The sequence below is a fragment of the Numida meleagris genome, chromosome 6, assembly GCF_002078875.1.
Source record: "Numida meleagris isolate 19003 breed g44 Domestic line chromosome 6, NumMel1.0, whole genome shotgun sequence".
In the NCBI taxonomy this organism is placed as follows: domain Eukaryota; kingdom Metazoa; phylum Chordata; class Aves; order Galliformes; family Numididae; genus Numida; species Numida meleagris.
In genome coordinates this window covers 37,337,425-37,362,347 of record NC_034414.1, presented here as the reverse complement: position 1 = coordinate 37,362,347, position 24,923 = coordinate 37,337,425, and the positions used below count along the sequence as shown (strand labels likewise).

General features: G+C 35.2%; 1 protein-coding gene across 9 annotated transcripts in view; it reads left to right on the top strand.

The window, feature by feature from the left end:
- Positions 1–24,923, top strand: part of RALGAPA1 (Ral GTPase activating protein catalytic alpha subunit 1) — a 118,746-nt gene that overhangs the window by 43,818 nt on the left and 50,005 nt on the right. For 4 of the 9 annotated variants that reach the window (XM_021403348.1, XM_021403350.1, XM_021403351.1 and 1 more), the window contains exons 17-33: positions 580–2,148; positions 4,081–4,205; positions 6,476–6,692; positions 7,540–7,740; positions 7,813–7,989; positions 11,158–11,310; positions 12,852–13,045; positions 13,180–13,278; positions 13,386–13,541; positions 15,783–15,911; positions 16,849–16,974; positions 17,688–17,746; positions 19,262–19,370; positions 20,727–20,837; positions 21,802–21,870; positions 23,909–24,043; positions 24,558–24,741. In XM_021403348.1, the coding sequence (XP_021259023.1) occupies positions 580–2,148; positions 4,081–4,205; positions 6,476–6,692; positions 7,540–7,740; positions 7,813–7,989; positions 11,158–11,310; positions 12,852–13,045; positions 13,180–13,278; positions 13,386–13,541; positions 15,783–15,911; positions 16,849–16,974; positions 17,688–17,746; positions 19,262–19,370; positions 20,727–20,837; positions 21,802–21,870; positions 23,909–24,043; positions 24,558–24,741 (3,813 nt within the window). The remainder of the gene's footprint in view (positions 1–579; positions 2,149–4,080; positions 4,206–6,475; positions 6,693–7,539; positions 7,741–7,812; positions 7,990–11,157; positions 11,311–12,851; positions 13,046–13,179; positions 13,279–13,385; positions 13,542–15,782; positions 15,912–16,848; positions 16,975–17,687; positions 17,747–19,261; positions 19,371–20,726; positions 20,838–21,801; positions 21,871–23,908; positions 24,044–24,557; positions 24,742–24,923) is intronic. The other 5 variants (XM_021403356.1, XM_021403352.1, XM_021403357.1 and 2 more) reach the window with 3 other exon arrangements.

Genomic DNA, 24,923 nt, shown 5'->3' with positions numbered 1-24,923 from the left:
TCTCCAGGTATACACTATGTTATAACTTTGCATTAATATTGTTTCTGATACTACAGTAATTTATGTATATCCACACAAGTTATGAAAAAAGTAATAGTTTGTCTCTTCAGTAGACAATTCTGATTTGCCAGAAAGCTTACATGTTCTCTTTGGAGTTGCGTATTTTTCTGAAGATGTAAATTCTATGAAGAGTGCTACTGTTAAGCTAATTTATATTACAGGTAAACATTTATTCAAGTTAGTTGGAATAATATTGCTTGAATTATTGAACTTATTGGCACAGCCCTAGCTTTAACTGTATTTCCAAATGTTCCATGGTCTCACTGTTTGTTCTCATGCATGTTAACATTTAAAACTGTGTTCTGATGGTCTAACTCATTTATATTGCATTCTGTACTGGATATTATGTGCGTTTGTTTTTAACACTCTAGTACTGAAAAATTATTTTCATTGTACTTAATTAAACAAGGCTCTGGACTTTCCTGGCTTTTTAAGTCACATAATTAGAATGTAGCAGTAAATAAATTTTATCTTTCTGTATGAATTCTAGTTTGTATTACATACACTTTTTTCCTACAGACATTGATGATGCTCAAATTCTTCCACGTCCACCTCGAGTCAGACATTTTTCACAGAGTGAGGATGCTCCAAGTGAAGTTTTTGGTGCATTAAGTGAGGAGCAACCACTGCCACGAAGTAGCAGCACCTCTGACATCCTGGAACCATTTGCAGTTGAACGAGCCAAAGGTGCAGTTCCTGTCATTGACAGTTCACCCCATCATGCTCCAAGTTTACAGAGTTCCACTGAGACCTCTTCAATGCATAGATCCACTGAAAGCCATATTACTGATTCAAATAGCAGAGAGTCCTCCTTGGAAGTTGGGGATAGTATTTATGACCATCTTTGTCATTTAATAGGGCCAGTAGAATTTGCAAACACAACCTTTGAACAAAACCAGTATGTTGACCTTGAAGGTGAAGATGATCTTCTTTCCTCTCTGAGAGAATATCTTAAAGAAAAAGAAGAACTTTGCGGTAACTTTGAGATAGATGAATGTGAGGCTTCTGCTCACGAAGGTGATACATCAGTAAATAGGAACGATAGATTACCACTGGATGGATTAGAAAATAGTGATCAGACTGGTCAATGCACGAATAGCATCACTGTTACAGAAAGACCTGATAACCCCGAGCTGCACCTAGAACAAAATCAAAGTGGCTTTATAAGTAATATTGCACCTACTCAAATAGACATTTTTGCAAGAAATGAAGCACTCGATAAAGTCAGACAGTTAAATATTGATAAAAAATGTGAAAGTCTGTTTGATCATGGGCCAAGTAGTCCTAGCATCAAAGATGGAAAAAGATATCTGTACAGGCAAGCAGCCACTGAAGCTGATATAGATTCAGCTGTGGAAGAAGCATTAGCTGAAAAGCAGAGAAGTGCTCAGTTTAATGAAAAAATAACCGACTCACGTGTTATGCATGCAAAGAAAATCCTTCCTAAAGCACAAGTTAATCCTCAAATGCCTCACATCACAGGTACAAGCAAGCTGTCACCAACTAAAAGGAGTATATCTGAAACAGTAACTCACAGGGCTAAAATCATGAAAATAACAACTAAAAAAAGAAATAGCGTTCATGTAACTTTTAGACCATCTACAGAATCAGTTCAATTTTACAATCCTCTTGAGAACAAAGAGGCTGCTTGGAAAGCAAGACTTCGTAAACTTAGTGGCTTCAGTAGTAGTGGTAGTGGTAGCGGCAACAGCAGTACCAGTACAAGCACCAGCTCATCAGCTGCCACGGAGCTGGTTAGACCTGGAATATATAGACCTCTAGATGCAATCAGTGCTGCTTCACTTAGTAGCAAGCAAAGTAAAGAAATTATGGAAACTCAAGCAGCCGTGCTGCAAAAGGAAGGCATTGCAGTTAATCAGTTCCACAGTCGTAGTGCATTTAGATCATCAGGTCAGGAGTCAGCGCAACAGCAGGGCTCCCTGGGTGGTGTTTATAAAACTGTTGTACATGCTCTTTCGAAGCCGAAGGCAAATGTTTCCCCACAGAGGCAGAACAGAATGCCAGCAGAGGCTCCACTGAGGGATCTGTACAGTCATGTAATGGGCTATTTTGGAAGGAAAGCTGCAGGTGAGCACTGACAGTGTGCAGAGTGCAAAAGGAGAAAGGCAGCACCAGTTTGGCTTAATGCAACTGAAGCAAGCTCTGATAAGCAATCAAAAGGCTTTGGGATGATCACTGCTTTTCCTGTTTGGTTATGCATGCGCCTATAGCCAGCTGATTTTTCTCCCAGCCTAAGTTACTTTTACATACTTTAAATTACTAATTTTCCTTTTAAAGATATTTGGTTGAACCTCCTTGCTGCTGAAGACCACTGGGTTAGGGAAGAGGAAGAGACAGTAAATGACCTAATAAAGACTAAGCCTTGAGAATTTTGAATTTTCATGTACCATACAGATCCTCAAAATTCAGCCTACTGAATGATTGGCCTATGCACATTGTATCAGAATGTACTATTCTGCTCCAACCAGTTTGTTTGTCAGAAGGACCTGGCTAGCTACCAGCTGGGTTCAACTAATTGTATTTCTGGTTCATTTAGTGTATTTTCTTCCTCCTCCTCCTCTCCCCCTCCTCCTTATCCTCCTCCAAAACAATAAGGCCCCTCAAATTTACATTTGGAGGTCAGTTTAGATACCTTTTTAAAAGTAGTTTTGAACAGAAAGCTGTTATTGGAATGATTTTGTTATGACAGTTCTCTGTGAGTAGTCTTAAGGTTTTATGTGAATCTTTTTTGAATTGTGCTGTAGGCCTTTCTGTATACATTCATCAAAAGTGATACAGTTAGATCTTGTCAACATCTTTCATTGCTTTTTTTTTTCCTTCGAATCATGGATGTTCATGAAGGTCTTGTGATAGTCCTCCTGCTTACTATGAGACCTCTGTGGACTGATCAAAAAGAAGGCTGTTTCTCTAATATCCATTGGCTTAGTTCAAATCATAAATAACCTTAAATGAACAATAAATTAACTTTCAGCAGTAATGTAGGTTTTCTTTTTTTCACCTTGTTACACTGGCATGATTAACAGCAGATTCTGTAATGCATCCTGCATTGAGATGTTAATGCCACCTGAGGGCAGTCTGTGAAAGCATGTCACCATGACGAGTGAGCAGTGATGTGATCGTCACGTTCCTCAAAAAAGTTTTCTGCTTCTCTGCAGAATCTGAACTTCTCAAAAAGATGTCTAGAAAGCATTTTATTCAAAATCCATAACATCTCGCATAGCCTCAATATTAGGAAAAACTAAAACCCTGTTGTGGTTTCATGAGAGAGGACACTGAAGGAAAAATTACAGAGAAAAAATGAACTGAAGTAACTTAAAAACATTAAAGGATCATGCAGTTAGGTGCAGTGGCCACAGTCAAATATGGAAAGTATAATTATATCAAAAATATAAATTGATAAGTGAGTGAACTTAATTAGTTGTTCATCACCATTGACCATCCAGAGATTGAATTTTCATTCCAAATAGTAGCATGTTATGCAATAAAATAACATTTTTTTATTTGCACTGTTTATACAAAATGTATACAGTGCCATATTGCTTCTTGTCATTATTTTATGTTGTAGTCTAGTGTGCTTTTCCTACTACATTGGTCTTCATTAAGAATGCAATGAAGAAGGAGTACATATAGGATATTTTACGTATAGTACGTATAAAATTTTTAGGATTTATTTCTTATTTTTTTTGTGATATGGAGGAAGAGTACATGCTGTATCCTTAAAGCAAGCATTAACAACTTAAAGTAGTGCTTACCTGTAAGCTTTCTTGCTCTTAAAGGTTTTACTGGAAATTGACTAACACCTGCTTAGTTGGGAAGAAGTCGTTTTACTAATTCCTACAGTAGAATCTGCTTAAAACATGGGAAGGTCTTAAAATGCATGTTTGGCAATTTTGAATTTTTAATTTCTATTTATTAGCAGGGCTTCTTTATTTGTTATCTTTTGTTTTGAAAATGTGTTGATGTGTTCTTTACTATATGCAGTTATTCATTTGCTTTTAGCTAATAGAGAGGACGTGAGTCAAAAGCTGCACCCTATTGATAGTGATATTGGCAGTAGCAATACAAATGTTCCTGACCTCATGGATGAATTTATAGCTGAGAGACTCCGCAGTGGTAGTGCACTGGTAAGCCTTTAAACTTCCTATGTTACAGTATGTAAGTCTGCATGTATGTGTGAACATTCATGTCATTTATTAATGACTTTATAAATCAGTTCACTACTTAGTAAGATGTTCATCTTACTCTGGATTTTATGCATCAGAAGGACTTCAGAATATCACTAAAATATTCCTTGGCTGTAAGTTATTTTTGGCACAGGCTTCTGTTATTTTATGCATATTTGATGTCATTTCTATTAAAATTCCATTCTTCAAGCAGTGCAGAAGACACTGTCAGGTGACTAGTCTCATTGAATTAAATGGTTTAATTGCACCTAAGAAGATCTTTGTACAGAGGCAGTTCCAAGACAAATGTTTATGTGTAAATTTGCAGTCCTTAGTGTGTTGCAGTATTTAGGCACCATAGTGGAGTACAAGACTATGGTACTATTCTCTACAATTTTAGTTAGCACAACAGACTGCAAAACTACATTTGCGTGTTTTTCCTCTATTTTTTTTTCTTTCACTTAGAGGTGTTGAATAATTTCTTTTAAATAACTCTCTGTTAGTAGAACCATCTTTCTGTATTATTTATTCCTACACTTTTCCAGCAATGTCATTGTGGTTATCATTCATAATGAAAAATTTCAATCAATTTTAAGTCAGTAATTTCTGGTTACCTTTGAGTACTTACTAAACAAAGCAACTGATTTGAATTGTTCTAAGTGTTTAGTTAAGTGTCAAAAAAGGGGGAAATATTCAAAGAAAGGTTGAAAATGAACAGAATGGGTAATAATTGAAATTGTTTCAAAGCTGTATACTTTTACTTTTTTTTTTTTAAGGAAAATAAAGTTATCTTAAGGCGTGCTTCTGTAAAAGTTGCCAATGAATATCTTAGTTGTTGCTAATAAGGAACAGAAGAAGATTCTTCATAGTGACTGGGAAAATTAATTAATTTATCATCATCTTTGATAGATGGCAAGAGAGGACCTGTAGGATTTGTTCAAATGTATGCTTTTTACTCTGTTGTTTTGAATTTATGTTTATCAAACTTTGTTTCATCTTGAGTTACAAGATGAAAATGCTGTTTTGAAATATGTTAAATATTAACTTCAGGCTGCAAATTAATAAAACAGAAGTCATCACAGCTGATCACAGGAAAAAAAAGAGAAAGAAAAGGGAGTACTATTCATTTTCACATAGATGGGCAAGAATGTTGATTGTTAATCAGCATTCAAAAACTATTAATAAATGTATAAAAAATTGATACTTTCCTCAGATAGCAAAGAAACCAGACCAAGGTAAGCTTGAATAAGTATCATGAAACTTTGCCTGCCACTGATGTTGCAATGTAGCACGCAAAAATGGATAATGGTCTTAAATAATAAAAAAAAAAAGTACCAACTTATTACTCTTAGATTGCTTGATCTATTGAATAATACAACGTAGGATCTTGTCAGAATTGTCAGTCCAAGTAAATAGCTAATTTGTAGCAGGATGTTAAAAGGAGAAGAAATGAAGTGACTAGATGTAACGTAATTCACCTTCAGTCCCTTAATTTTCAATGCATAAAGGATTCAAGCTGTTTCATAAACAGGCTTATCTATGTTTATCTTAGTTCCCTCTGAAGCAAACAGGCGTACTTTTCTCTGCCTTTTCTGCTCTGTGAAGAGTGTCTTAAAGAAAGACTCAAGCAGAGCAGTGTACATTTACCTGAGCAAATACGTATGTGTTATTTCTTCCGTATGCTGTCTTTTTTTTTGTCTTAAATCAATGCTAAGATTTTGGTTTAGGCATAAGTAAATTAGAAAAATTCTTTTGTTTGTGGTGTACATTAAATTTTTGCTTATAGTGTCATAGCCTATTGACTAAAACCCAGCAGATTTCTTGAAATCTTTTTTTCTGCATGTGTCTGAGACCAAGGTTAACAAGATTTGTTTAGCAATTTGGGCATAACTTGGAGGTAATACACATTTTTATATTTTTTCTAAAGTCTCACCAAATACAAGTGGGGCACATTTTGGTTTGAATCCTGATATTTTAAGGTTTGTGCCCAAACATCCATTGTGAAAGCAAAATTTATATTTATTGAATTGTGTGCTGGCATGGTTTCTTCGCTTCCTGCTCTCTGAGGTTTTGGAAAGTCTTGGGTACATAGGATGATGACAATTTTTGGCTTAGGTGCTTGTGAACAATTCATTGTATCCAGACATTTGTGAATGTGTGATTGCTTTTCCCATTATAAGTAAATAAGGCATCCAAGGTTTTAAAATACTACGTATCTCTTCAATATTTAGAATGTGACAAGACGAGGAAGCAGTCCTGGCAGCCTGGAAGTTCCAAAAGACCTTCCTGATGTATTGAACAAACAGAACCAAATGCGTCCTATAGATGACCCAGGCGTGCCTTCTGAATGGACATCACCTGCTAGCGCAGGCAGCAGCGACCTCATCAGTTCAGATAGCCACTCGGACTCGTTCAGTGCTTTTCAGTATGATGGACGCAAGTTTGAAAGCAAGTATACTTTTCCAAAAATAGGAACATTTTTGGTTGACTGCTTGTGAACTTTTCCTAATTTTTGTAAGTTAAATGCCTATACTCTTCTGTAAAGAGAGCATATCTTGAATTCCCATTGAAGTCACTACTAATTTAATGGAACAAAGCAGAATTCATGAGAGAGGCTAACAGTTGTATGGTGTACTAATGAGCAAAACAGCACTGAAACACTGCTATACAAAAGCTGAACAACAGTGCATAGAAGTTAGGAAGCAATACTGTCTTTGGAGTTTGTCTGCTATGCACAGAATATAAAAATGAAAGATTGCTTCAGAATTTATTTTAATTCTTCGGAAAAAAACTTTAGGTAGAATGTAAAAAAGGTCATCTAATATTTTTACAGTGGTCTTCGTGTAGCTATAGATTAATAAAGATACTAAGTGTGTTATCATGGTTAAATTAGTATGCTTTTTTTTAATGACTTAATATGTTTTTCATATATTTCCTGCATCTGTTCCTACTTATATGCATACAAAGGCGTTACTGTAGTTGCTTAGAACTATGATTTTTTTGTATTACATAAGAGAGTAATACAGTTTATTTTTAGAAGTATTTATTGTATTTCTATATGTATTGTGAATATGTAGATGGTAGGTAGCTAAGCGATGCCAATTAAACTATGTTTCAATGTGACATCTTCTCTTAAGTGTTGAGAAAGCAATTTGCCAGAATGCCATTGGTCATAATATTTTTAGTTTGAAGTTAGTACTTTAATGAACAAGTTGGCTATTTCTTTCAGCTTATAAATTTTGCAAATAAATTCCTTAATGTAATTTTCCATTATTTTTACTTTATTCTCATTTAGGTACACTTACAGCGACTAAGCAGAATACAGGACATGCAATAGGAATGTCTTCTCCAGAAGTTCAGTCGCAGTTTTGTGACAGAAATGAGAATGTCCATAATAGCCAATTACTTTCTGCTTTTACATCTTATGTAAATTGTGCAACAGTGTGTTGGAAGCATAGGAGGTGTACATACAAGTTTTACATGGAGGATTTTGGAGGTGCTAGGCTTTTGTATTTTATATTAGTGGTATTTTTAAGTTATCAGTTAATACAGCTCTTTCCTCATACAGATTTCAGCTTTGGAACAGAGGCAGGGACACCAGCTTCCACTGATGCTGATGCAATTTCAGGACAGCAACAGAGTGCTGAGGAACAAGAAGTAGCCAGTCTAACTACACTCCACATAGATTCGGAAACAAGTAGTCTCAATCAGCAACCATTGTCTGCTGAAGCTGCAACTGTTACTGGTAAAGTAGTTAATAAATAAATAATCATTAGTTTCAAAAATTTTCTGCCCATCCTAAAGAGTTTAAGGTTCAGCTTGTGCAACGACTCTATATTCTGTATAAGATGATTCTTGGATTTCAGTTATTTTTTTATTGCCGTTGAACACTGATAGGTGAAATTACAAATGGAAAACTTTTGTCTGATGTAGTTACTTTCATAATCCTTGGCTTGGTGCTAAATCTGTTTTAAATCCTTAGTGAGAAAATATGTACAATTATCAGAGAAAACTGTTAGCACATGATGTAAGCTAGATCTTACAAGTGTTTTTATATTACTGTAGTCAAATGGCTAATTTTCTATAAGCTATTTTTTCTTGGAAGGCTTTGCCAGTGCTTTCAAACTAGTACACAGAAGTCTTATGGGATTCCTTTGTGTACAACCATCTTAACCTCACTGTATTGTCTGTTGTGAAATTTGAAGCTTATATAATATGCAAAATGTTATTGTGACTTGTAAGATCAGTTTCCATTTGTGTCACTTGTTTTTCTTTTAGTATTTTTCCTTTTATTCTCATGAAAAAGCCTTTTACAAACCAGAGTTTCACACCCTCAGTCAGACTTGAGGCTCCACCAATTTATTTTACAAATATTTATTGAGAAAGAGAGAGAGAATAACGGTTAGATCAGCAATTATCAAAGGATGCAGGTAAGCCAAATTGAATGGGCTGCTTTCTGAAAGAGAAAATCTTCCTCTCTGAGGAGTGTTTAGAAGGAGGATCTCTTACTGTATTTTGTGAATGAAAATTAGAGACATCCATAGTCACTTTTATATTCTTTGTTCCCTGTTTTGCACTATCATGCCTATCAGAACTGTGGAACAAGTACTTATTTATCTGTAACAGCTTACACCTACATAGTTTCTGTTCTCTGTGACAAACTGCATTTTCAGAGATACTTAAGGACTGTCTTGACTTTCTTGAGACTATTTTCACATTCAAAAATTGCCTTTCTGTTGAAAGAAGCATGATAATAGCTTTTTCAGCATTGTTGTTTAGCTTGTTCAACAATAGTCAGCTTGACTTTTATTCTCTTTGCTGTGTACTTGTTGAAAGTCCTCACAGAAAATCTGTTTGTTTGTATGTTAATAATTTCATTGCTGTTTTGTTGTTTTGTCCAAGTTTGTGTTACAACAGATAAGATTGCAATTAATGACTGAGTTGTCCATTGAGAAAGTTCTGTGGCTGTCTTTTCTTGTTGTTTGGACCACTGTTTTAGAGAGGTGGCTTTTGTCTATCACTTGCATTTAACTTTAGCTAAGTTTCCCAAGGAAGCAAGACTTGTGCAGTTTTACCTTCTGTTCAGTGCCCCCACAAAGTTGGAGCACATTGTCTAATTTCTGTTAAATTCACATGTAAGAAGAAAACACAGAGTTTCTTTGAAATTTTGTAAAAGATAGGCAGCTGTATAGTGTAAATCACATGCATGAAGAGTCACATGATAGGGAGGGTGCAGTGTGAATTCACTGTATTAGATACCAGAAGATCCATGCGGAAACTCAACTTCAAAGCACAGTGTCAAAGTTGAAAGTATGTGTACTGGGGTATCTTTTAATGCTTAGAAGACTCCAGTAGATAAGCAAATTTTCCATCATTATTTCTGTCTATTATTTTTCATTATTTAAAATCTCTTTCCCTCCCTCCCCTACTCTCTCTCTTCCTTCCTTCCTTCTTTCCTCTCTCCTTCCCTCCTTTTTCCCCACTTCCCTACCTCATCACTCTTTCTTCCTCTTTCTCTTGATCTATTTCAGTCCCTCCCCTCTTAGTGAACAGAATGGAAAAGAAGGAAAGGATTTCTTTGAGAACCTTTAAATGTGTATTTTACGTTAATTTTGTATGTGGAAAACAAATGATCAGTGTCAGGTGGATGGTCTCCTGTAATTCTAAGTGGAGAATATGGAGTGAAACAATATTCTATGTGTGAAGTAGTAGTGGAAGAGGAAAGGCATTGCCACGGTTTGTCATTTTGCAGAATTTAGTGTCGTTCATATGTTTGTCTAGCTCTCCTACATAGGTTCATTGATTTAAACTGGTGGTAAAAGCTGCGTTGCTTTTCAGTTTAGTAGTGCAGGTTTGTTTACCGTTGTTTCTGTTCTGATAATGCTTCACATCTTCTGTCAAGTTCTTTAAACAGTTTAATTATCTTTAAAAGAAAGAACATTTAACAACCAATAATTTGGAAAATTACTATTTTTAAGAGCCTCACCTTTTATGTCCTTAGAGTTTAGTTTATCTCTAATGCCGAACTTCACACGTCAATGTAGTATTTTTTGGATCAGTTACATTTTTCCAAGAGTTAAAATTCAGAGACTTAAATGCTCCCATTTTAAAATATGCTGATGTGTAGGGAAGTATATGGTGAATACCTGTTCTTTATTTTTACTGCTGATTATTCAGACTGAACTTGCAGTTTTGTAAGAATCTTTAAGCAAATTCAGGAAGTGAAATTTGTTTAGCAGAAGACAGTGCAGGAGCAAAGTAAAAGTGCCTGCTGCTCCTATGTAAATATCTCTGTAGAGTAGATCAAGTAGTTGCCTAGAGAGGTTGCTCTGTGTTGTCCATGGAAGGATGCCTTTGCGTGCTGCCATTCGAAAAGTTTGTATTATTCTTTCTTCAAGGAAATAACATTCCTCTAACTATATATAAAACATTCCCTCCATACAGATTTTCTGATCAGCAGATTAACATCAAAAAGTATCAGTCCCTGTTTTGAGCTTTGATTTATAAATCAACTTGCATGCATCCATAAACCTGGCAGTTGTTCCAGCAAAATTTCTGCTTAAATCCCTTATTAGAGAGAAATTTATGTGAAGGAATGTGTAGAGAAATTTGACTGATTCTGAGCACTGAGAGTTCTGCAGAATAAACACATCTAAAATTGATTGAAAATAGAGCTCTACTAATCCATTCACCTGTCTGATTTTGTTGTTCATCTCTCCTGCATGTAATTTGTTGTCTTTTGGAGCACCATTCACAGGGAGATCTGATTGCAGTTTTTATATAATTTTCTTTTTTGGCCAAATTTGTTATATTAAAGTAGTTCAATTTTCCTTTAATGCTATGTTTAGAAATTTCAGTAGCTCAAAAGAACAGAAAAGGCTTTTAAGGTAACTGTTAAAAATTGCATTTGCAGGCTCTGAAAGTGCTTCTCCAATCCAATCTGCTCTTGGATCCCGATCACAGACACCCTCTCCTGCCACTCTTCATGCAGATCATATTGAGCAGAAGGATCTGCAACTGGATGAGAAGCTCCACCACTCTGTTTTACAGACGCCAGATGACCTAGGCAATATCTGGAATAGAAAATATAAACCTGTTTTTCCTTTCTTTCGAATGCAATATAGTGAAGTAAATAGTATCCCATTAGCTGTAGACAATCCAGTACAAAGCTATTTAATCTACTCCTTTAAAAATATTTAATTGCAGTTATTTTCTCAGAAAGCAAACAAAAACCTTTTTACGTTTTGTCTTGCATTTCATTGGAACTATTAGCAGTGGATTTCTAGTCAGTATATTTCTAACTGATCTCTTTGATACCTAGAGTTGTGTCAACATAACCTAGTATGTGGCCTTGCCACAGACAGTTTTGTCATTAATGTACAAGTAATAAGACCTAATTTTTAATTAATGTTTTTATTTCTTCTTTTCCCTTTAATATTTATACAAGTTTTAATTGCTTTAACTATCCAAGTTATTGAATTTTAAAATACATTCACTTTGTAAGTACAAAGTTCTCATTTCTCCCATATTTGGTCTCATGGAAACAGAATAATGTCTGATGGGTATTTTAGACCCTTTTTTTCTTTAAAGTAGCCTACTGATAAACACAAATACAATCGTTTTGCTTTATACTTCGAAATCTGCAACCCAGAAACCATCAGTGTCTCTACCACAGTGGTCCAGATCTTCAAATGAAGAAGCTATGAGATTAGGCTGAATTTGGATTTCATTTTCATTTTGTATGCCTATGGGAGCTGGAAGATTTTCAGAAGATCTCAGCAAGTTCTGGTGCTGAGGTGTTTTTAAAACCTATGTGAGAGGTACAGAAGGAAGAATGTGGATACTTTCTTCTTTAAAACTGTGGTTCCTTAGGTAGTTTGCTATGGCTGTTTAAGCACATCAAGTGTGAGCCATTGTAATATGAGCATTCTTTCTATGGACAAACTGAAATGAACAGATCTTCCACCTAAAAAAGACTGTCTATTCATATAATGTGTAGTGATAATGTGTAGTGATGCGTAAAAAGAGCTAGGTGAGAGTTGGACTGCTGGGCTAGGTAACTAAATGTTGCCTCTCCACACACAGATTTACTGCATAAAGTACGGTAGCCAGAGACGACAGTTTACTCCCATCTTTCTCTTCCACTTCAAGTAAAATATGTTGGTAGTAGATTCTAAGGAAAGTCATCTTTCTGTTTTATTGCAAAAAATGTAAAATTGAAATGTAATTTTTCGTGGAAGGAGGCAGGTGGAATTCTGGAGATTCATTGATGCCAAATAATGCAAGAAACTCTTTCAAAAGGACTGGCCTTGTGAAGTCTATCAGATTAGTATTAGGGCTCCAGTAGTGACCTTGAATGTTACTTATGGAAAAAATACTTAAGAAACAAAACAGTTCTTCTAGAGGATTTGACAGTAGTTATGTAATTAAATAGTTTCAGTTTTGAGATAGCTTAATGGGTAAAAAATATCTTACTCTAAAGGTCTAATCTTTTCTAATCTTTTTTTTCTCTTTCATTTTTAAGGAAAGTATGTATGTAATAGCTCTGGCAGAACTTTTCATTCTCTAAAAAGGTAGATCTCACTGTGCTTTTTTCTTCCTTTGCAGAAACTAGTGAATTCCCCTCAGAATGTTGCAGTGTTATGGCTGGGGGAACACTTACAGGATGGCACGCAGATGTTGCTACCGTGATGTGGAGGCGAATGCTAGGAATTTTAGGGGATGTCAACAGCATCATGGATCCAGAGATTCATGCCCAGGTTTTTGATTACCTATGTGAACTGTGGCAGAATCTGGCCAAGGTAAAAAACAAACAAACAAACAAAAAAACCTCTTATCCAAGCTGATTCAACAAGGAAGGATTTTTAGAGGGAAGAACCACCACCTGATATATTTCCTTTACATGTTTTTATTTTATTTTATTTAATAATTGCAGATAAGAGACAATCTTGGTATTTCAACAGATAACCTCACTTCACCATCTCCACCAGTTTTAATCCCACCACTGAGAATTCTAACACCTTGGCTGTTCAAGGTAAATTTGAGCACTAAGCAGTGAAACGAAAATAAAGATACGTTGTTGCAGAAGTGTTTAATGTAGTTTTTTCTTTTATGAATAATCAACATTTTTTTAAACTGTAGGCAACAATGCTGACTGATAAATACAAACAAGGAAAGCTACATGCTTATAAACTCATTTGTAAGACAATGAAGCGAAGACAAGATGTATCTCCAAACAGGGATTTTTTAACTCATTTCTACAATATAATGCACTGTGGACTTCTTCATGTTGATCAGGTAAGTTTAACTATGATATTCTAGTTAAAATGAATTGTGGAACTAAAAATGAAATTGTTTCGTCAAAAATACTGGATTTTTAGCTGAGTAATTTCACTTTTCCTTTAAAAAATAGCTATGTGACTGATACTTTTTCCAGGCTTTGGTAAATGGCCTACATGTTCTTCATTGTAATCAGAAATGCTTTTTTGTAGTCCATTTTAAGCAAATAAGAGGGCAGAAAAGGTATTCTTTCTTTTTTTACTGATTGTGTGCTACAGAATGAAGCACACAAAAATGAAGGAAACAGGTATCTCTAATGTCTACTGGTCTTATTTGCTCCCTGATGCAACTGTTCAGCTAATGGGAAAGTAAATTATTGTCATTATGCATCTGATGTAGTTTAGTTCTACGTCAGGTATAGAAACTAGCAAACTAAGACATTTAATCAGGGGAGTAGATCTTTCGCGTATGTTTTAATATGAACAAGTCTGAAAGTAGTGCATGGCTTAAACACTCTTTTTAGAGATTCACGTCACAAGTATGAAAAAGGTAGTTTTTTGGTCTTTTTTGATAAGCAGTTTGAGGCAAAGGTTCAAACAACCATATTTGGTTAACTGGGCAAAATAGAACTAGTCCAAAACTATTCCACAGGCAGCTATAGATAGGACAGATCTCCAGTTTCTGTTCACTAACAAACAGTTTTCACTACTTGTCTTGCTGGATTTCAGATGTTTATATAACATACTGCCATCTGGTTAGATATCAAAGAATAATAGAATGGTTTGGGTTGGAATGGACCTCAAGGATCATTAAGTTCCAACCCCCTTCCGCAGGCAGAGTTGCCAACCACTAGATCAAGTACTAGATCAGATTGCCCAAGGCCCCATCCAACCTGCCGTGACTCCTCCAGGGATGGGACATCCACAACCTCTCTGGGCAACCTGTTCCAGCACCTCACCACCCTCTCAGTTAAAAACTTCCCTTGATATCTAATCTAGATCTACCTTCCTTTAGTTTAAAACTATTCCCCCTTATCCTATCACTATATACTCATGTAAAAAGTTGATTTCCCTCATGTGTTTATAAGCTCCCTTTAAATATTGGAAGGCCGCAATGAGGTCTCCCTGCAGCCTTCTTTTTTCCAAGCTGAAAAAGCCCAGTTCCTTCAGCCTGTCTTCACAGGAGAGATGCTCCAGTCCCTAGATTATCTTTGTGGCCCTCCTCTGGACCCTCTCCAAAAGCTCCACATCTTTCCTGTGTTGGGCGCCCCAGACTTGGACGCAGTACTCCCTCAAGGCCCTCACAAGGGCAGAATTAAGAGGGACGGTAACCTCCCTTGCCCTGCTGGCCATCCGTCTTCTGATGGAATGCAGGATACCACTGGCCTTCTGAGCTGCAAGTGCACGCTGCTGGCTCATGTTAATTTTTTCATCAACCAGAACCCCTAAGTCCTTTTCAGGATATATTATTACTATTGGAGAATTATTCAGAGGGGGAAATGAGTCACCTTTTTTACCTGAGTTTGAGATCAGTTTTTCACGACTGATTGTATTTTATATTTTTTTCCGTACTATGGAAGAAATTGTGTCATGAGCGTTAGAGACTGCTTCGCTAAGTCTACAATAATATAATTTAATGTGTTGAATGACTATGCACCAGCAATGTTATAAAACACTTCATTGTAATTCTGTCTTTATATTATGCTTCTAGAAAAGATACGTAAGAAGTTAACACCTTTTTAAATATTATACTAAGGTGACACTTGTTGGAGAGGATTTAAGCATGTTGTTAAGATATGAGCAAACTTATCTAGTGGAAGGTGACACTGCCCGTGGCTGGGGGGGTTAGAACTAGATGTTCTTGAGGGTTCCTTCCAACTCAAAGCTTTCTATGATTCTATATAATAGCTGGTTGTCTCACTATCTTCTGTAGCTATTTAAATTAATCGTTAATCATTTGTAAAACTCTTAAAATCTAAATGTTAATGACTTAATACAAAGCTGGTACAGTAGTGTCCAAGATTAAATTGATCTATAAAGTATACCATCCTTACATTAATATGAGTATACACCTGGAATTTATCTTTTTTGTGCTACTCCTTGCTCAATAATGACAACTTAGAATGTTCCAGTGGCCACAGTGAATTTACATGCTTTTTTATTCCCAATTTTCTGTTCAATATCTGCCTTTTTTTTCATTATTTGTTCATGTTCTTGACATTCTTCTTTTCCTTTTTTTTTATATTCTTCCTCCTACAAGGATATTGTCAATACAATCATCAAGCACTGCTCTCCTCAGTTCTTTTCACTTAGTTTGCCTGGTGCCACCATGCTTATTATGGATTTCATTGTAGCAGCAGGAAGGGTGGCAGCTTCTTCTTTTCTCAATGTAAGTGTTCATCAGTTCATTCTCATTAATGGGCAAGAGGGAAGGATTTGAGAGAAAACAGAGCAATATTTTTCCTTGACTGGGGTGTTAATTTGTCCAAATAAGTCAGTGTAACAGTTTGCAAATACAGACACTGTTAGTGTTTCATTCTAGAACACTACGCGTGCAAGTTCTTTACAGAAAATGTAATGTGAAGAATGCCAAAACTGCTGTTGAAACAGTAATTTTAGCGTTCTAGGATTTATGATTGCCACTTATCTGCAGTTTAAAGAGTTTTAAAATAAGTGGTCATTTTGACTATAACTTCATGTTAGAAATATACCTAGATTTACGCACATACATACACACTGCAATGACTTTCATAGTATGGCTTGAGAACTCTTATCTCTAAGAGTGTTGGCCTTTTCAGATGTATCTCTGACATAGCACCTAGGCATCTTCAGCCTTGTATCGTAATGCTGATGTGATTATCAAAGCGCTGTTGACCTTGTGTGACTGTATTCCTCAAAGGTCCCTAGTACTCCTCTGCAGTTGTGAGTGACTTTTGGCTGTTCTCACATAATTCACCTTTTAACTACTTGTGAAATTCAGTTTCCCTTAAGGCACTATCAAAGCTGACCTTTGCATCTTTTTATGCTTTTATCTATCATGTCCAGCAATGTTAGCTGTCGAAGCCTGGTTAGCTTAGTCATTTTTCTGTAATCCTAACAAATTCTTCATTTTCTTTTGGCCAGCTTGGAAAATGGGTGTAGTGTGTGTATGAATGTCAATCCATTGGGATATGGTCTCAGTTTGCTCAGTCTTAGAGAATTTGGAGAAGGAAAAAAGAGATAGCTGTGTAGAGTTTCAGCCATCGTTCTTATTTAAGGCAGCTAGAAATGTCATCTTTCTGATTGCAGTAAGAATATAAGTTTCCCCTCACATGTTTTTCTTTCAGGCACCAAGAGTTGAAGCACAAGTTCTTTTAGGATCTCTTGTCTGTTTTCCCAATTTATATCATGAACTACCAGCTCTTCACCCAAACATTCCTGACATAGCTGTGTCTCAGTTTACAGATGTTAAGGTGGGAAATTTAAAGACTATTTGAAAAGTATTCTGTTACCAATTATATTTTAATATGATGATGTTCCAGGAGATAATGACTAAATTTTTTCACAAGCTGTTTCAAATAGATACTCTAAAATATTGTGAAACTTTATACTACTAAACTTACTGAGAGTTTATGTAAACTTTGACAATAACCTACAGCTTTAGGGACATTTTGCTGCAGTTCAGGCAGAATTCTTCTTGACATCATTAAGGCCCTGTAGTCACTTGTTCTGTGAATACTTCTAAGAACTTTTTTAATTAATAGAATTTTGATTAGGAAAAAAACAATGATTTAATACCTGCCTCAAAGTAACCAGCAGATGGATACTTTCTGTGATATCCTGCGTGACTGTTCACAGAAATTAGCTACAGGAAGGTCATTTGTTTGTTGGATTTTTTTCTTTCTTTCTTTTATTTTTTTCCCCATGATACTTTATGGAAAAGTTTTGGATGAATCAGCAGAAATTAGTACAGTAACCTGTGAGATGTTCTTGAGTTAGCACAATAACGTGCTTCTGGGTCAGACCAGAAGTTGATATAGCGGCAAGCAAACAGTTCTTCTGACCACAGACCTAGAGAGCAAGCTAAGCAATGTGCCTGTGTGTCCCATAATAACATTCTAATTTTCTAACACTTTGTGTGATTGTGTAATTCGCAAACCACTGAGCATTTTCCTCTTTGTTTTAGGAGCTCATAATTAAAACTGTGTTAAGTTCAGCCAGAGAAGAGCCATCTGGTCCTGCACGGTAGGTCATACAAAAAGAGCTTCTAAATTAATAGTTACTTTTACATTTTATACTATTTTGAAGATGGCAAGGTAGATTGTAAAGTAAAGTTTTGTATTCTGTTCATGCTTTTCTTCACTACTATCTAAACAGTGGTCCACCATTTTAATTCAGAATGGTTTGTAAATAGCTAAGCTGCTATCGATCATATTTGAGAAGTCATGGCAGTCTCATGAAGTCCATAATATTTCTGAGCAAATTTCATCCTTGTCTGCTGCTTTGAACACGTTCATCTAAATATTCTTGATTTAAAGAAGTTGATTAGTAGAAAATTAACAGCAAAGTTTTGTTACCATTAAACAAGGTATTCTTTATTGGCAGTGCTGAGGTAGCATCGAGATAACTCTCCAAGAATGCTCCCACAGTTGATTGTTCGTGAACACGTTATATTTTCACATGCATTACATATTCATTACATTCCCAAAATCATTATCCTATCCACCCCCAATGATTGCCCAACAGACATAGCCTTATTTGGCAATCTTCAGTGTCATCTAGCCTTCTAGCACCATGATGCTCAGCTGTCGGTCCACTGTTAGTCCTTGGGGTGGTCGTTTTCTTCCTCTCAGCACTCCTTTTGTCCCAGAGATTGCTGTGGAATGCAAGGGCAATCGAGAAGTCTCTGCACACAGATAAGGAAGACAAAGGGGAACATCTTGATGCTGTCTGTCATATTCTAGGCATTCTGTTGTTGCTTCTTTTGCCTTGTTAAAGCAGACCAGCCTTACAACATGTCTAACCGTCTACAATACTACATCACAATTATCATCCACAATATCTAAAGACTACTGTGGTGTTGCAAGCAAGTATTAACAGAATATTTTGTGTAATTACTTCTTCAAATCATTCTTTACCTTTACACTTTATTCTATTCCCAGATTTTAAAGGAAGAAACAACAATAAAAGTTATTTTAAATATTTAATCAGAGTGCGTACAGTCTCTGGCATTCATTTGCTCCTCTTCCATTCATCCTTGGTTATTGCCAATCTAAAAATACTTAAATATATGTGAAGAAATAACGTACCTCTCTCCCATCTATGAGTCTTACAGGCTCTAAACAAATATGAACAAACTCATACTTGGGTCATGACTTTCCACCACAGTTTTTCCTTTGTCTTAATAAAATACTTTTTAAAGATAAAATATTAATATTAATTCAAGATGTTAATTCAAGAAATTAAAATATTTAGAAGTGTTAAGAAAAATATTTTAAATCCATAAAACAAGCAGAGATGCAGAAGTTCTTAACTACTTTCGGATTTTTCAGTTAGTTCTTCCTTCCCTGTGCCTTGACAGAGGTAGCTGGAATTTCTTACTTATTGTTTTTTTTAAGTTACAGGATTGTAAAGGTTTTTGGTGTAGAAAAAAAAAACAACTTTATTAGGCTTTAGCAGGGCATATCATGAATGATAAAAAGTGTGCACATACTTGTAGCATGCCTTTCAAGTTATTTATCCTCCAACATTGTTTTGCAGATGTGTTGCTCTTTGCAGCCTTGGTATTTGGATCTGTGAGGAGCTAGTTCATGAATCTCATCATCCTCAGATCAAGGAAGCATTGAATGTGATTTGTGTTTCTTTAAAGGTGAGAGACTAACACTTTTATGATGTGTACTACCTTGACCACACCAACAAAATCCCATTATCCCCACATCCCCCCTACATTCTGTGTCTGTTCACTTCTAAATTTGAGACTACATTACATTATGTAGTATAGTTTCTCAGACCTCACCAGATGTGTAGAGGTAGGTACATACAATGCCTGCACCACATGCGTGAAAGCATTGGAAGATGCATGATTCCCTGTGGTAAGGTTCTGTACTCATTCCCAGGCAAAGTCACTCAGGCCAGAATTTGTTAGAAAAAAAAATGAATCCAAATACTGATCAAGAGTTTAAAGTTTGTGTGATTAAACTACCTGAAGAAAGGGAATAATGAGAAGTCTGATTTTGGGAAGAGATAACTTGTTTTTATGACTGTCATAAAAGATCATTTCCAGGTTTTAATGAGGCATGCTGTTACGCTGGGTAATTTTACAGTTTTTCACGCAACTTCTCACTTTTCCTTTTAAGGGGTATGGTGTGATGGCCCTGGCTAGCAGCTGGAATCTCACCCAGCTACTTGCTCCCTCGCAGCACCTCCAGCAAGGAGGATAGGGGAGAATTAAAGAACCGGAGTGGGTCAAGACAGTGACATGGAGATCATTTATTGATTGCTGTCACAGACAAAACAGACTCTCAACTTGGAAAATTAATTTATTGCCAATTAAAGGAAATACTTAATTACCAACTTGGATAGTCAGAAACAAGAAAAAAGAAGCCTTAGAACACATGGGAAAAACAAAAAATGTTCTTTCAGGACACACACCTATTTGTTCTAAAGTTTCCATGCATTCTTTTGAAACATGGCCCACAGATTGTGCTGGGACAGAATTCTAAAATGGATAAAGGTTTGATCTGTTTGGGCCCATCCTTGTAAAAAACACCATACCTGGTGCTCTTTCCATGAATAAGATTGGAAAATTTGAGTATACAAGATTTGAGTTTTATTCATATTCACTCTCTTATATTTTTCAGCCTTTCTGTGAAATGCATCTCCGCTGACTTGTTGCCTTTTTTGAAAATAAATAAATAAATAAATAAATAAAATGTTCTCTGTTTTTATGTAGTGAACAGCTGACTGCTCAAAGACTCCAAAAAATCTCCAGTTTTCATTCTCGGGTAATTTTCTCTTAAAATCAATAATCTGGCAATTCTGTATTAAGCTACCCTGCCTTGTTCACCCCTTTTGTCCTTTTCAGTGACTTTAGGGTTTTCTTGCAAGCTTGTACGGATGTTTCCAGCAATATGGGTTTGATCTCAAGTTCTGTAATCAAATTGTTATGCTTTCATACTGTTACATGAAATCACAGTCATCATTACTGCACTGTGTTCTTTTCTAGTTTCCAAATAAAACAGTAGCTCAAGTTGCCTGCAGTATGCTGAACATGCTGATACATTATGTGCATAGACTTCAAGTGTATCAAGCTGATTCACCTTTAAGAATTATTCAAGTAAGTAATTTATTTTTTTTTAAAGTAACAGTAAGATATATTTCACTAAAATTAAAGTATCACAATATTGACAAGTATGTTTCACAAAATGTGAAATTGATATTATCTTACTGAACATCAACGGTACAGGTTCACGTAATGCTTACTTACTGACTCCAGTATTAACATGTAAAATGGCTATAGCATGTTCTGTTTTTTTCTCTGGCATAACTTTGTCATTATTTAGATGAGCATATTTTAAATTAAGTAAATTATTTTATATTAAATATTGACAAATATATATGTTTAAGTTTAGTAAGAAAGCATTTACTTTAATATGGATCTGCAGTTGTATTTTGCATATCCATTGAAGTGTGTCAGTATAAAGCAAATACATTTTTCTTTAATACACTTTGAATAACAAGGAATTAGGCTATGGCCTCTGTGAGTCTGAGCAGAAAAAAGATATAGGTCTCCCAGGTAACCAGAAAGGGAATTGTGTGGAAGCTTCTTAACAGGCATAACAAGTATTTCTCTGCTCCTGTGCAGTCATATTATTGTTTAAATGAAAGGAGGTTGTTTACAAGTTCTAGTATTTCAAGAAATAATGAAATTAATATAGTCCTATACACAAACCATCAGGTTCATTCCTACACCCTACAAATATGTGGAATCAAGTTCTCTTCCTGCGTGAATATTTGGAGTAGCTGTGTAATTGCAGTGAACCTAACGATTTTATGATACTATGGACTTATGTCAGTTGTGCATAATGTTTTCCTGCAATGTCTTCTCTGAAATTTAATAAAAAGGGTTTTATTTATAAAATAAAAAAATGGCAAGAAATACTATGATTTGTCTCAAAATAACATAAATATAATTCAACTATGAGACTAGTATGTGTCCCATTTACCTGCTTAAAAGTCACTTTAAACTTAAGTACTTTATTATTTCTATTTGTAAAGAAACTATGCCGTATTTTCCCCAGATTCTGATAGCAACGATTACCCATCTGCTACCTGGTACAGAAGCTTCATCCTATGAACAGGACAAGAGGGTAAACATTTTCTGTTCCTTTTTAATATGTTAATTTACTTACAAATGTGACAAATGACAGTTTTGTTAGAAATTTTCCTTTAAAGCAGGGATTCAGCTTTGTAAATATAATGCAGAATTGTCTTCCTAGACTTACAACAGTATTCTCTATGCAAATGACTTTCTGAAGTTTTTGCTGAAAAATATGCTTTTAAAATTAATTGAAATAGATTGCTTTCAGTTGTTAGAAAGTCTTATGTCTTTTATCCTTATCCTAAGTAAAGCAAGGTAAACTTTTCAAACTTGTCTTATAACAAAAATATATTTTCAACTTCTTGGGAGTACATTTCGAAATACTCAGAAGATTATGAATTTTTCTTATTTCAAGTACATTTTTCGGCAAGACAGTCTGTAATATTGAGATGAATTTAATTGTTGACATCCTTAAAAACAATTGCTGTCTTTTCATATTTTCAGTGAATCTGGGTCCGCTGTTTACAATGGACTCTTTCTTCAACCATCTGATACTCTCAGTCGTGCTTTTTGCCTCCAGAAAGTTTTGTCTTTTCTGAATTATGTTCATGATTCCAAATGTAATGCCTTCTAATTATTTCCAACAGATACAAGGAGTGTAATAACACAGTTTAATAGAGCAAATTCTCAGCTACAAAATACTATTTTTCAACATAGTCATCACCATTAGCTATACATTTTCACCAGTAATGAACAAGAGCCTGCATGCTGTGCTCATAAAAATTTGCACTAGTGGAGGTAACCTGCTGTCACCACTACTTTCAGAGCAGCCCTCGTGTTTGGCTTTGTTCTTGGACTAGGGGACCAAGAGCTGTGGGATACAGTGGTCATTTAAATTTTGCACCTTCAGTGCAGTTTGTCTGTGACGGCTCTGTCATTCTGGACCACTCATTCCAGTTAGAGCTGCAATTCATATGTTGATTATTTTGGCCGCCAGATTTCCAATTAATCTCTCCTCTTTGCTTGAGAAGTCAGTAGCTGTTGTAGAATATAGAAGGTATATCAAGCTAACCTCCTTTCAAGTTGAGGATGCTTCCCATGAATGAAAAAAAGTCCCCATGAACTAATGCTGAGCATTTAATGCCAAATACTGCATCAAAAATGTACCAAAAAATATGTTGAAATATTTTGACAAACTTAGTCCTAATGGCTTTCATAAAAATCGGTTTAATGTAAAAATAATTGGAGTCATTCATTGTTCAGTTTATTTTATGGTGTCTTTGTGAGACAAAGTTGCAATGTATTATGTGAAATGAGTAAGATGTTTATGCATCTTTTATTAGTGAATTGCTTAAGTGATTTTCTCTGAAAGACTTTTAGAGAATCCTACAGCTATTTATCTGATTTTTTTCCTCTTCCACAGCTAAATTTTAAAAATTAAACGTAAATATTTTTAGTAATTTATTAATAATTTGGTGTGGATGTCTTAATCTTTCTCTGTTCTAGTCTTTAACAATATCCCCTAGAGGGAGTTGGTTCTTTTGCTGACTGAGTAGCTTACAATAGAGAAAGCAGTTGTATTTCTGTCAGATGATACCTCATGCTGTGTAGCAACATTGACAGGTTGTGAAAGAAATTCCATATTATTTATAAAGCACTAAATGTAGCTGAATTAGTCCATTTTGTATAATCCTTGATTCACATTACAGTGAGATTTACATTCAGAATGGTATGTCTGCATTAACTTGTATGTGTTCGATCTGTCATTTTGCAAACAGCATCCTACAGACCAATTCTGAAAAATCATGGGTATCTTCATAAGCACAGTAGCCACTTACAGACTTGTCATGATGTGAAACTGTTGTATGGATAATCTTTGTTAAATATTTTAATAGCTAAAATTTTTACTCATACTATATAGCATTTGAACATACTGTGCTTTTTAAACAAGTGTGACCTGTAATTTCTGTGTTAACAGGTTCTCTAAATTGAGAAAATAAGGCAAAACAGAGAAATAAAATACAGTGATAACTGTGAGGTAGCAAGTGCTGTTTTAATTGATTTGTAATTGAGAGTGTTTGTTACAGTTGGTAGTTTCTTTACTTCTGTGCTTATTGGATTGGATAATGGCCTTGCCATTAAAGACCTTGATGCAGCCTCTTCATGCTACGGGAGCAGAAAATGATAAGACTGAGAGATCTGTTCTCAATTGTATATATAAGGTACATGTTTCTTTACTTGCTAAATCAATTTCTAGATATGAAGATAGTGTCAGCTTTCATGAAAACGATGAGAGAACTTTTCTGTTAGCTGACCTCATTCTACCGCTGAAATTTGGAGTGCTATCTTAGATCTTGTACATTTTGTAATTAACTGCTTGATCATTGGTATATTTGGAATTCTTAACATTGTCTTACCACTTTGTGATTAACTACATTATATTATATATGTCATACCAATAGCAGACACTTTTGTTGTAGAAGACCAGCTATAAATTTAAGACATATGAGGATGTAAGCTTTTACATGTAAAAGCTTATCAATAAGCAAAGTTATCTTTACAGACATGGGTTTGTTTCTGTAAATATCAAGCATCTAAAATTTCCAGCATTTTATCCTGCCTACCTACTTCTGACAAATTAATTTCAAAATGTAAATAAAAATAAATCTAATTTCTTATAAAGCAATCAAATAGAAATTTCAGTAATTAACGTAATGAAATCTGGTTTTGTTCTAGGTTCTACATGGATGTGTCTATGGATCTCAGTGTTTTAGTAACCCCAAATATTTTCCCCTAAGTCTTTCTGATTTGGCATGTGTGGATTATGATCCATTTATGCATTTAGAAAGCTTGAAGGAACCAGAACCACTGCATTCTCCAGACTCGGAGCGTTCTTCTAAACTTCAACCAGTCACTGAAGGTTTGTCCAATTACCTACGTACTTTTTCTTTCAAAAAGATTTTAATCTTGTTTTCCACTACCAAAGTGCTTGTTTAAAGCATAAGTTTTAAATCATACCTTGACAGTAGGTAGCAACATAATTTTGAGCAGTTGCTATTTGGTTAACTGAAATAAGTATCTTCTGAACAACATGAAGATCAG